At 48.7% G+C, this 13,021-nt stretch overlaps 1 protein-coding gene across 1 annotated transcript in view; it reads left to right on the plus strand.

Annotated features, from left to right (window-relative positions):
- Positions 1-13,021, plus strand: part of LOC147124355 (uncharacterized) — a 347,592-nt gene that overhangs the window by 305,845 nt on the left and 28,726 nt on the right. Inside the window, exon 12 of the mRNA XM_085985501.1 lies at positions 4,785-4,912. Within this exon, the coding sequence (XP_085841627.1) occupies positions 4,785-4,912 (128 nt within the window). The remainder of the gene's footprint in view (positions 1-4,784; positions 4,913-13,021) is intronic.

A 13,021-nucleotide genomic window follows, 5' to 3' on the forward strand; every position in this document is an offset into this window, starting at 1 on the left:
GCTCACTTGTGCACTGTGATAGACCAGGAGGCAACACTACTCTAACTCGTGAGGGCCACACCGAGATGTGCATTGCTGTGCTGGTGCTGGGTGCACTGAGTCCTGGTGATGCTGCTCCCTCAGAGGCTTCAGGTTCCTCTGAGGAGTTGTCCGGCTCTTCGTCCTGGATCATGGGGAGGGGGGCGCTCGATGGTCCTGTGGGAGAGTAAAGGCATGATTTAGACATCTGATATTGATGTAGCAGACACATCCTTTTGCGCAGATGATACAATGCGATTCTCTATGAACATCATATGCCATTGCTTTCTGAGAAGGATGAAACTCTATTATGTCACCAGCTTCCTCTAGTGTGCCTGTCTCTCCATCGCCCACTTCCAGGTCCTCGCCACCTCCAACAATCACGTATGCAGCCTCCTTAGCACTCGTCAATGTGGCTAAGGTAGGTGTTCCTCCTCCAGTCATTGCTGTCTCCCTCTTATTGTGGGCTATCTTTTCCTGCAAGGAGGGACACAAGCGGTGTTTCAGCCACAGTGATGGAGTGAGTGTCCAGAAGCTTTGAGGGAGACGAAGATGGAGTAAGGTGCCAAGAGGAAGCTAGCTCTCTGTGCATTGTTAGTTGTTGTCACTGCATGACAGTGAGAGCGAGTCTAAGGGATGCTGAAGTGATTCAGTGCAGAGATAGAGATGGATAGGTAAGGGTACAAGGGAAGTAAGGTTAAGGTGGGATGTGGAGGCACAGGCTTAAAACGCAGAGTGCTGGTGATGAGAAGAGAAGGGAAGCAGATTGAAGGTACGTGTGATGGGATACTCACTTTTGATGTTCGCACAAGATCATGAAACCTTTTTCGGCACTGAATCCATGAGCGTGAACATACGGACCTTGCGCTGACTTCCTCAGCAATGCGCAGCCAGGCTGCCTTGGTCTGCTGAGGAGGCTTCCTCCGGCCATCAGGAGGAAAGAGAATCTCCCTGCGCCCTCTGACAGCATCCACAAGAGCATGGGGGGAGTCATCATTAAATCGAAGAACTGCCTTGCCTCTGGAAGAAGTCATTGCGTCTAAATCAAGATCAATGAGTCCAGGAATCCACAAGAGAAAGGCTTAGGCTGAATGGCAGGTTTAAAAGCAGCTGCTATTATGACGTCATCAGAGGCGGCCAGCCGGCCCGATCACACTCATTGGACCAGCCAGCGTGCCTCCATGAAATTAACAAGTTAATTGAATCAAAATTGGACCTCAGCAGCTACTCCTGCTGGAACCCGCCCACCACGCAACCCGACTCCAACCCGCCTTGGGAATTAAAATCGAGCCCTAAATCTACTTTGATGTGTGCCATTCTGAAAAATAAGCATATACGTTTTCTAACATAGGAACAGTCACTGCACTTCAATACAAGTAATTCATTGTGTGAAATGTATTTTAGACGTTTCAGCATAATGCATTATGCAAGATATAGTTTGTTGTATAAAAATGAATTTCCAATAGGTGACACTCATTTTGATCAGAATTCCCGATCGTAAGACCCCAATTGCAAATTTCAGCTACAAATGGGTGGAGTGGGGCCGTGCACACAGTCCACTTAGTTGTACCAGGTGATGAGTGGCTCAACCAGTGGTCCTTAAAGGGACCACTGAAAGTCGCTCACATAAGCACCCAGGAGATTTTTCCTTTTTTTGCAGGGCCAGCAAGAGTGCTTCTCCTAAGCCCAGAAAGAACTCCAGCCAGGTGTTGGCCCGTTTGCAGCCCCCCTTGGAATATTGCACCCATCCCCCCCCCAAAGATCTGACCTGTCAACTGGCTCAGAGTGGGACCCGGACGATTTCCTGGACCTCTCGACGCTGGCTTTGGACAGGAGGTGCACCCACTCCACCAATTTGTACCCATTTCAGGCGGAAGTTTAATTTTTCACCTTATATTTCCAAGCATATGTGTCAGCATGATTCTAGTGCACCTGGCACATGACTGGTTGTCCACAGCCAAATCAGGCTTAGCCATCTTGAGTAATACTGTGCCTCCCTCTCCACAGCCGATTCCTTCAGGGTCATCCTGGGGGGTGGGAAAGTTCCACACATAAATTCTTCACAAGGAGCTACCTCCTCCAAACCCCTTTCAGACCCCCTCCATTTTCACCTTCAACACCAAGGTCCCTATTTTAGGTTTGAGAGCGGGGGTGGGGGAGGGGGCCAGATGCACCTATCCTATTCATCCACCACTGCCACTCACACTCATCTTTATGCAATGTCATGCCTCTCACTCATAGTCACCCTCACCAAATGCACTGCATCCATCAGGTGAACACTCACTCATAGGTCTGTTCTTTCCCTTCTTGTAGGAGAAGAAAGCACAGAACACCAGGGAGAGGGAGAGAACCTGAGGGGACCCTCTGCCGATCACACAGCTCACAACTGCAGAGAAGGAGGCGCCCCTGGCTGTCAGAGATTTACCTTGCCAGGACTAATTTGTGTCTTTTATCTCCCACAGGGCCTTCACGCATGCAGTAGCAGTCGGTGGAGGTCACTGGCGATGAGTCCTCAGATCAGCTGAGCCCTTCTGACACAAGACTCATTCAGACCATGCACCAGCTCAGATACTTATACTCGGAGGGACCAGTAAGATAGGTAGTTGTGTTTTCACCTGGTGACTCTCACTTCACAAGTGAGCAAGAACAGATGGTGGAGACAGGGACAACGGTAGAGGGTCCGCATCGGAGGGTGCAGCCCTCTCCAAGCTCTGCTCAGCTGGACATGGATGCTGTATCCCGGGGGCCGTCGATGAAGAGGAGAATCATTGAGCAGCAGCAGACAATGTGCGATGCACTGATAGGCCTTCAAAGTAGACTCACCATAATTGCAGAGAGATTGAAGGAGTCCACCTCAAGCATGAAGGGGTGATGTCGCAGGCCACTGAGATGATGTCTTCTTCCATGGATAGAGTGGCCAGCACCATGGACCGTCATAGGCTCCAATCAAATGAGTCCATGCACACCTTCAACACCATCATGCAGACTCTGGATACCAACATGTCTGCCACCTTAAATAGGTTACAGATACCTTAGCTTAGGCCTTACAGCGCCGCACTGATCTGTACCAAAGTGCTCTCCAGCACAGTGGTAGCAGTGAAATGCAGCTGGGCCATGAGAGGGTTGATGGTGAAAGGGTCATGAAAGTGGGGACTCCACTCAAAACGCTTCGACTTCCCACCCACAACCCCCCTCTCAGTCAGTAGCCCACATGCTGTCTCGTCTTCCGATGGCCGAGTCTGCCCCTGCACAGGTGCAGGTGGAGCAGTCTTTGACGAGGCCCTCACGGACTCCAAACCCAGAGGACATCGGCTAAGAGCATCTCAGCAGTCAGAGCAGAGATCTGAGCAGCCTGCCTCTACCTCTGCTGAAGCCACACAGATTGCACCATGTAGGAGTAGCAGAAAATAGAAGAGTAAAACTTTGTACAGGTAGTTGCACAATGGTGTGCACATGGGTGTCTGAGAAAATACTGTTTTGATAAGTTTTTGTTCTTTAGTTAGCTCACATAAATGTTACTCTTTTTCACCACTTTCCCTTCTTGTCCATTCTTGGGTGCTGGGTGGTAAGTGGCCTGCTGACTGGCATCATCACAGGCAAAGTTGACATAATTGCTGGCCCTGGAAAACAAGCCATCAGTGACTTGTATAATGCATTTGTTGGCGGCTGACTGGGAGATCCTGGATATGTCTGCGGCAGAGCCCTGGAAGGATCGATGGCAAAACATTTGAGGGCGGTGGTGACTTTGACAGCCACTGTTAATGTGTGGCCACCACCTGACGTGACATCCTGAGCCTCCTGAGACACTGGTGTTCAGACATGTCAAGGAAGCTGAGCCTCTCCCTGTAGACCCTGTTTCATGTGTAGTGCCTCCTGCAAGCTGCACCTCACTGCTGCTCCCCTCGCTGCTGGTCGCCTCTCTGCTCTCTCTTGTGCAATAACAGGTCTGTGACCAGCAGGCTGCGGGTGCTATTGCTGGTCTTCTTGCTCCTTATCTGAGGTCCAATCTAAGGCACCATAAGCGGCACCCATCCTGATGTGATAGAGCAAACCTTCAAAGAGTAGAATGTAACTTCTCCGCAAAAGCATTGTGAACAAATCCTTTCCCACTAACAGGTAAGAAAGCAGCTGTAAGTACTGAGTATTTATTGCCATATTTCCTGGAGATTGATTCAGCCCAGCCGCTGTGTACTCACCTTGCTTACACTGGCGAGTTTCAGGAAACCCATGGACCCAACGTTAAACTCAAAAGTGTGCGTCAATATTGCTCTAATTGAGCGATTAACATGTTAATTGGCAACCTGCCTCTCGAGGGGGTTGCGTACATGTAGCCTAATGCCGTTTTTAACCCACCACCCGCACCCAAACCCACACGCTTCTGCAGATTAAAATTCAGCCCTAAGTGTCAGGAGCTTATAGATGTTTCTGTGGATGGAAAATAGAGAGGGGCTGCATATCAGGCACTGCACCCCATATTCCAGTGTGTGCTCATGGTAGGAATGCTCTGTTCCAGGAGTGTAAAACTGGAAAATTACCCATTTTGCAGAGAGATTTGTGCTAAAATGATGCTGCACATGACTCTTTTGATTTGATACTAGTTGTCTGTCTAAGAGTACTAAATACTGTTAGCCCACTGATTCTTGGAACGTGTATTTCAAAAATTATTTTGAAGCTGTTTGAAACCCCATAGTAAGGTACTCACTACACCCTGCAAACAAAATGAGTGGAAATAAGGGCCTGAATGGGATGCTATTTTGTTTTTGTAGGTTCATGATCGCGTGGTGCATCACATTGTTAGACAGTGCCCCAAAATGGACCGCCTCACTCTCAGCTCCTGCCCTCAGCTGACAGATGTCAGCCTGTTTGAAATAGGCACCTACTTGCCCACCATAAGGTAAGAAACCAAAAAGCTATTGATAATCAATAGTTATAATTCATTGGGGCTCTGGTACGCCACACCATAAATGGGCAAGATATGGCTTCACATCTGTGATTTTCCATTTAGCATATTACTGATCTCAGCTATAAGTAGATATCAATGTTTGCCCAGAGGAAATGAAGGAAAATCATACATTCACTCACTCTGGACCTCTCTTGATCACACTATACGAACGTGTGGCCGTGAAATTCGGGGATTTAGCGACGGCTGTTAAGGCCCGTTTTCATGAAAAAATGGTGCTGACTCGCTTCCGCCCGCTTCTGGTGGGTCCCACAGTGGCTGCCATTTTGGGGAGGTCGGTAGCACCGCAGATCATGGTGTCAATGAGTGTGGAACGCTGATTTGCTGCACAATCTGCCATTTTGGATGTCGCCGCTCCTTTTAATGCCCTCTCGTAATCACAACCAGCTGACCAAGTGTTCAGCAGCAACGCTATATAAAGGGAACATCAACAACTTGCAGCTGACTTGCTTTTTCAGTTCTACTTTCTCTGTCTAACTTTGTGCAACTGTTTGGAGATTTCTAGAGTTGTTAAAGTTGCTGAGGTGACAGGGTGTTGCTGCAAGTGGAGAACGCCTTGCTTCTCATTTAAAGGCTTCTGCTCACACCACTTGCTCACAGTCATGGGGGCTCTACTTGCAGTCCCTCTCATGCTCAAGTATGACAGGGAGATGGAGCGAAGGCAGTGAAGAAGAGGAGAAGATGCTCGTAAAGGGATGAAGAGGAGGGGCAGGAGGGCTCTCAGCAAGAGGTCTTACCAACTTAGGTTCTTCTGAGAACACTTCTCCTACCTTAAGCCAGGAGCAGTATATTAGGAGGCTCTGTTTCACCAAGGAGGTGGTCACAGAACTCTGCCACCTCCTGGAACCAGACCTACAGCCCCAGAGCAGAGTGACAACAGCTCTCCCAGTGGCCCTCAAGGTCACCATGGTATCAATTTTTTTGCCACCGGATTCTTCCAGTCTGGAACAGGCGACGTAGATAACATCTCCCAGTTCGCCGTCCATTGCTGCATCCAGGAGGTCACAGAGGCTCTGTACTCCAGGAGAAGGGACTTCATTAACTTCTCTCCGAACAGAGAGAAGCAGGACGAGCGCGCATGTGGCTTTGCCAGGATATCGGGCTTCCCTGTAGTGCAGGGAGCCATCGACTGCACACACGTGGCTTTGCGGGCACCGTATACCAATCCCGAGAGGTTCCATAACCGCAAAGGCTGCCACTCACTTAATGTGCAGTTGTTGTATGACCACACCCAGTGCATCATGATGGTGAATGCCTGCTATCCTGGCAGCAGTCATGATGTTTTCATCCTGCACCAGTCCGATGTGCCAGCAATATTCCAGCCACCATGTCGAACCCAAGGGTGGCTGCTCGGAGACAAGGGCTATCCGCTCTACACCTGGCTGATGACTGCAACCCCACCACTTGTGAATTGCATTCATATAATGAGAGCCATGCTGCCACGAGGAATGTCATTGAGCTGACCACCGGGGTGCTCAAGCAACAGTTCCACTACTTTAACCACTCAGGAGGAACCCTCCAGTATTCATCATAGCGGGTGTCCCATTTCGTAGTGGTCTGTTGCACGCACCACAACTTGGCCATCATGAGCACCTCATCAGACTCCAGTTCCAGTGAATGAAACCCCACATCCCTGTTGCTCACCACTTTCTCATCATACCATCCCTCTGTCACGGAATATCACAGCATCCTCCTTGGCACAAAGCTGAAATGAAAGCCACCACAAAACACACATTCTAAACAAAATGTATCAAACTCCAATCAAAAGAACAAAGTCAACTAATCAGCCTTGTACATTCCCTAAGTGTCTGTCTTTCATGTGCCTTTTTCTATGAAAGGATATTTACTAGTCCTAGCCCCTTTGGGGCTATCCCATATCAGGCGTATTTCTCAGATGTTCACTTTCAACTAAAGGTTGAGGTAGCCGAATCCTAAAGATGCTTAACTGGATCTAAAGGTCCGGGCTATCTCTCCCTAAAGGAAAGGAACAACCCGAGAATGTTACCGTCCTCCAGATAGCGCTTTTAATAAGTTTAGCTAGACTGTAACATCCCGGATATTATGAGGGTCCGGAGATCGCCCCTCAGAAAAATGCACCTCTTCACCGAAGAGTGTACAGAGATTGAGTTTGTGAGTTATTGATACAGAAGACTTATGTGAGACAATTCTAAAAATATATAGAGATTTCTTAAAAGAACCGACATGCAATTTATAGTTGAGGAATCAATCAATCGCAATGTTAAGAGTTCTAAAAAGAGGAAAAATACGATCTTATTTTTAACAGAGAATCTTACTTTTAAATCTTAACTTCGCTACAGTATTACAGTTCTTAAAATTTTCTATACAGGATATCCATCAATATCAAAATACCTTTGATCCCCAAGGTACAAAGAGTGGAAAACCACAGAGCCACCTCTGTAGTCGAGAATCGCCTTGCCCGATTAAAGCAACTCTGATATCCCATTTGAGACTTCAATATTTATACCCTTTTTCAGTTGTATTTCCTTTAAGGTTTCTGCTGATGCAAATTAATTATCACTATTTATCTTTCTGCTGACCTCTGCAATTCTTTACTGCCACATCAGCTTGTAATATTCCAGAATCTGCCACATCTCCAGGTGTTCTGGGTTCACCATATAAAAAGGTGTGAAAGGCAGATGTCCCTTATTTTATGTGTCATCTTTACAAGGGCAGATGTTCCTTATCTTATGTGCCATCTTTACGAGATTTAATTTAAATCACATATCCAGGGTTGACCATTGTGTTGTTTCCAAAAGGTCAGCTACTTGGAGCCATCCCTTCTTCTGCTTCAATAAGGTTATTTATTCAGGGTCAACAACTTGTCCTGTTTCAATAGCCAGAATTCTTTCATAGCTATTTCATAGTTAGGTTTCTAAATTTCCAAACCCAGTTTGTCATGTTTTAAAGAATTTATAAGGTAGAGTTCCTTATAAGGTACTCTTCAGGGTCAACCACTGTCTTATCTCAACAAGGCCAGAATTCTTTCATAAGATAGTGGCCTAGAAATTCGGTATAGCCGCGTTTGGGGCGCTAGCCCTGGCGATGCGCAAAGTTTAGTGCCAGGCGCAATTTAGCGCCACCTAGCGCGATATTGGGTTGCAGCGCCCCTAAAGGTGATTGCGGCGCTAAATCAGGCGCTGCACGCTACTCTTAAGGCACTAACCCGGCGGCGCAACCCAATTTCGCGGCGGCGGGGTGCAGCGAGGGTGCTGTCAATAATCACTTTCCCTGAGACACACTGGCGCCGGCCAGCTCTTAAAGGGGCAGGTCAATTGGCATCACCAGACACACTCACTGCCTTGTAGGCCTTCAAAGCGGTGGGAGCCTACCTGTGGCGCACCAGCCTAGCAAGACATGGAAAGGGTGAGGCAGAGGGCGGAACGCCTCACTGATGGGGCATTGGATGCTTTGGTTGGCGCAGTGGAATCAAGGCCAAGGAAGATGGTCGGAATGTGATTTATGTTTTGGACAGTCTCCCGGGTGTGAGAGGCAGTTATGTGTCAGTGTATTCGTTTTGCTTTCTGTTGCCATAGCTTTCTCATGTTTGAAGGAACCACATTTTGTGTAATGAAACACTTTCTTCATTTACAATGGCCATGCCTGCTATTTACATGCATCTTGCCCTTCACAGGCTTGGGGGTATCAGACCGGTTCCATTCCTGTTCTTGGAATGGCAGCAAGCATTCCGTGAGAGGGGCCTAGAAGTTACTTCTGATCAGCCTCTGACGCGCAGCCTGAGAAGAGCTGCTCGCGTAGAAGTTCAGGCCAGCAGGCATCTTCTCAGCCACCGACAGAGATGTCCTGCACCTTATCTGAGGCTGCAGATCTGGCTGAATCAGCTGGCACAGCTCAGTCACCACCTCCTTTCTAAATCGCAGCCTTCTGACACACTGCTCCTCCGGCATGTTCATGTAGGAAAACTGCTGTCAGAAAACCCTGCCAGCGTAAGGTCTGCTGTGGCGACGTCTGTTGGCCCTCCTCCGTCTGGCCATGCCCGCCCCCCCTCTCCCAGCGTCTCAGTGCCCTTTCCAGATGATTCAGCAGCAGGACGTTCCCCTCCAATGCAGCCCCCATAATAAGTGCCCACAGGAAGGTTCCCCGTTGTCAAGGCTCACCAACAGCAAGGTGATGGTCAGAAGGCTGAAGATCGTCTGCCTGCGCTGGCTCAGTGGTCAAATGGCTCTCAGTGTGCAGCTCAGCAACTCTTTGTAGCTTTCGAGGAAGTTGTGCTCCAAAAATGGCTGCCGCTTTTAAGCCACACTAGTCCCCTTTAAATAACGCTCCTCCAGCCCGAGAGCGACTTGGTAAGGTTCCAGGTAAGCTGTCACTATTAGCGCCAGGCGCTACGGAGGGGGGCGCCACTGAATTTCCGGTCCGGGGCGCCCAAAAGGCGTTGCACACTCAAATGACATCATAATCAGCCTGCGCCCGTGAGCGGGCGCTAAGATTTAGCGCCGGTGCTAAATCCATGCTCAATATGGGGCGAGGCGCTAGGCGCCCTGCGCCCGCCCGGAAATTGGCTAGCGCCCCACTTCTCGGCCTCTTTAGGCATTAATCGGTGGCGCAATCAACCGAATTTCTCCCCCAGTGTATTTTTCTAAATAAGCTATATAGTATATTCCTTCACATCTACTCTAGTGCTCCTGCACAGTGCTCCCCCAGTGGCTGCGGCATGGTTGGTGGAAGGCTGCTGACTTTCAGTGGGGGAGACTGCAGACAGCCTTGCAAGATGACCTCGGGCAGCTGTGGACCTAGAAGGCCCGGCTGTAGACTGCACCACCTCGGCATGGGCGGCAGCAGCCTGGACTGGTGGGCTGATAGGCAGCAGCAAGGGCAGTGGCGGAGTGGCAGTGGTGGGAGTAGGAATTTGTCATCCTGAGAGAGGACAGATGGTTCTTGCTCCACGGAGCCACAGTCACTCCCCCGGGGCGGCGCCTCAACATTCCAGGTAATCTCTTGCAGTGCCGATTGCTGGCCTGCTGCTACACCCTGCGAGCAACTTTCGACACTCGTAAACCCAGCAATGATGGCAGCAGTCTGAGCATGCGTGGCAGCAAGCTGAGACTACAGGAAAGCAGTCTGCGCTTCCACTGCAGCATTGAGACATTGGGTTGCTTCTGCCTGTGCTGCAATGGAAGCTGTGAGATCGCCCATCACACCCAGCATTATCTTTGGGTCCGCAATGTCTCTCATGGAGTTGCCCGTCATTTCCATCCTGGAAATCATCGGCTCCAAGCTCTGCGCAAAACCCCATGCAATGTTGGAGCCGGAATCCTTCCTGCTCCTTGACACTGCCAAGTGGCTCTCTGACAGGCTTGTCATTGCACCTAGCGTTTCCGTGTACATGGCCATCACCCTTCTTCTGAAGGCCACCCCGTCGAGGTCATCATCTGGTCCTGTAGAGCAGAACTCGTGTGTGAAGTCGCCCTCTGGGGAGCTGGCACCCGAGCTACCCTTTCCCCTGGCCTGGCTGCAGCCCACTCATGCTCAGTGGCTCACCACGTGCAGATCCCGCTTCTATACTACCCTCTAAAGTCCGCGCAGTGCCATTTTCTGAGCTGGTGTCTGCCAGTATCAGATGTAGTGATGGTGTGCCTTCTTCTCCTCCATCAGTGTGTTCATGATGTTCAGGAACAGGCTGTGCTGCTGGCAATTCTTGGGTATCTGAAAACAGAAAGGCACAAGGGTTGGGTTCTGGTGAGGGGAGAGGGGGAAAGCAAGATATCCATGCTTACACCATCAACAGCTTGTAAGTGAGAAGTGATTGTGGGATGAGGGGGAAATGGGATGTGAGAAGTAGGATTAGGTATGAGCATACCGTCATCATCAGTAATGCTTTCAACTTCTCTGCTCGTCATGGACTCTGTCAGAGCCCCTCCAATTATTTACAACAATGATTCCTCCGGCTTGATTAGGTTCTGAATCTTCACTTGGCCGCCTCCCGTCTGCTGCTGTTCGCGGCAGTTGTGCGCCACCTTGGCCTGCAAGGGAACGGGAAGTGTGTCAGTGAGTTTAGCGAATTTGGGTGATGTGCCTGCCATGGTTGAATAGCTGAAAGTGTGTGCAATGTGTGAGATGTGGGTGTGAGTGTTGCAGCAGTGGTAAGTGTATGAGGGTGAAGTGAAGCTATGATTGTGAGGTATGAATGGTGATAAGTAGAGATTGTTGGTAAGTGAATGATGTGGTTATGGTTCATTGAGCAGCGTGTGAGGCTTGTGATGCAGATGGTGGAATATGGCATTTGCTGAAGCCTTCATTCACCTTGACCAGCCGTGTGAGGCCATTAAACTTGTGGCACTGGATCCAGGTCCTGGGGAAAACGCTCGACGCTGTGATGGATTGAACTATCTCCTCCAAGATCCTTCTGCTGTTCAACCTTGAAGGCCTCTTGCCTCCATGCGGGTATAGGACATCCCGTCGTTGTTGGACCCCCAGGACCAAGGCCTCCAGTGCCGCATCTGAAAAACATTTCGCCCTTTCTCTAGGGTGTTGCGCCATGCCTTGCTTTCACCTGACAATGAGGTGCTTCTGCAACAAAGCACCTCCCCTTTAGGTAGTGGAGAGAGCCGAGGCCAAGCCAGTAGACAGCACCCTATATTGGCCCCCCACCCATTGAGCGCTAAGCTAACCAGCAGCTCGTTTACCGTTGAGATCAGCACTGCAATCATGTAAATGAGGAGGCAGCACGAATTTTGAGTGCTGCCTGCACCACTTAGAACGGGCGCAGGCTAGGATCTGCCCCCACCCGTTTTCATGCCTTATCCAATTTCTAGGCCCAAATAGTTTCCCATCCTTTTGACTGGGAACAGTGCATATACCACAAGTTGGGGGAGGGAAGAAGGGAGTGGGAAAAAAACATAACTTACAAAAACTTTGTTGGCATTTTTCTATGTTTTCTTTGGTATAAAAGAAAATTTACAACAACCGTTCTTCAAATAGGAAGGTAAACCAAAACAAAACCCAACGTCTGTTTCAGTGGCAGTTCCAATAAGGTTCCTACCTGAAACTTATACATATCTTTTTGTGCTCTGTTACAACAATGAACTGCTTAACTAGCCCAACGTATCTACATGTATCCAACCTTATATGCAATTATTTAAAAAATATTGGTAATTTTGACAAAAGCACGTGCTTTATATTACCTCAACAATTCCCTTTCTAAAAGCTATAGTTTAGAAATGACTTGAAATTCTTTTGTCCATTTTTTAAAAATGCATTTAAAATAAACAGGTTAATCAAATAGTGGACAAAGAAGTGTTATACAAACATGTAAGAGTTCGTCGGCTAATATCACCAAAGGTAGGAGGTAAATTAAAAAATAGGACCTCAAAGGTAGTAAACTCAGGATTGCTACCAGTGCCACGTGCTAGTCAGAGTAGAAATAGAAGGATATTTCAGATGAATACGTGGCTAGAGGAATGGTGCAAGGGGGAGGGATTCAAATTCCTGGGACATTGGAACCGGTTCTGGGGGAGGTGGGACCAGTACAAACCGGACGGTTTGCACCTGGGCAGGGCCGGGACCGATGTCCTAGGGGGAGTGTTTGCTAGTGCGCTGGGGGAGGGTTTAAATTAAAATGGCAGGGGGTTGGGAACCTGAGCAGGGAGACAGAGGAAAGGGAAACAAGGATAAAAGCAAAAGATAGGAAGGAGAAAAACAAAAGTGGCAGTCAGAGAAATCAACGGTTTAAATCAAACATGGCCACAGTAAATAATAATTCTAGAAGGTCTAAGAGCGTTAAAAAAACAAGCCTGAAGGCTTTGTGTCTTAATGCGAGGAGCATTCGTAATAAGGTGGATGAATTAGCTGCGCAAATAGAGGTAAACGAATATGATTGGGATTACGGAAACATGGCTCCAGGGTGGCCAAGGCTGTGAACTCAACATCCAGGGGTATTAAATATTCAGGAAAGATAGGCAAAAAGGAAAAGGAGGTGGGGTAGCATTGCTGGTTAAAGAGGGGATTAACACAATTGTAAGGAAGGATATTAGCTCTGATGATGTGGAATCTGTATGGGTAGAA

The sequence above is a fragment of the Somniosus microcephalus genome, chromosome 1 (assembly GCF_052327205.1).
Source record: "Somniosus microcephalus isolate GS21.2 chromosome 1, FLI_Smic_1.0, whole genome shotgun sequence".
NCBI classification, from domain to species: domain Eukaryota; kingdom Metazoa; phylum Chordata; class Chondrichthyes; order Squaliformes; family Somniosidae; genus Somniosus; species Somniosus microcephalus.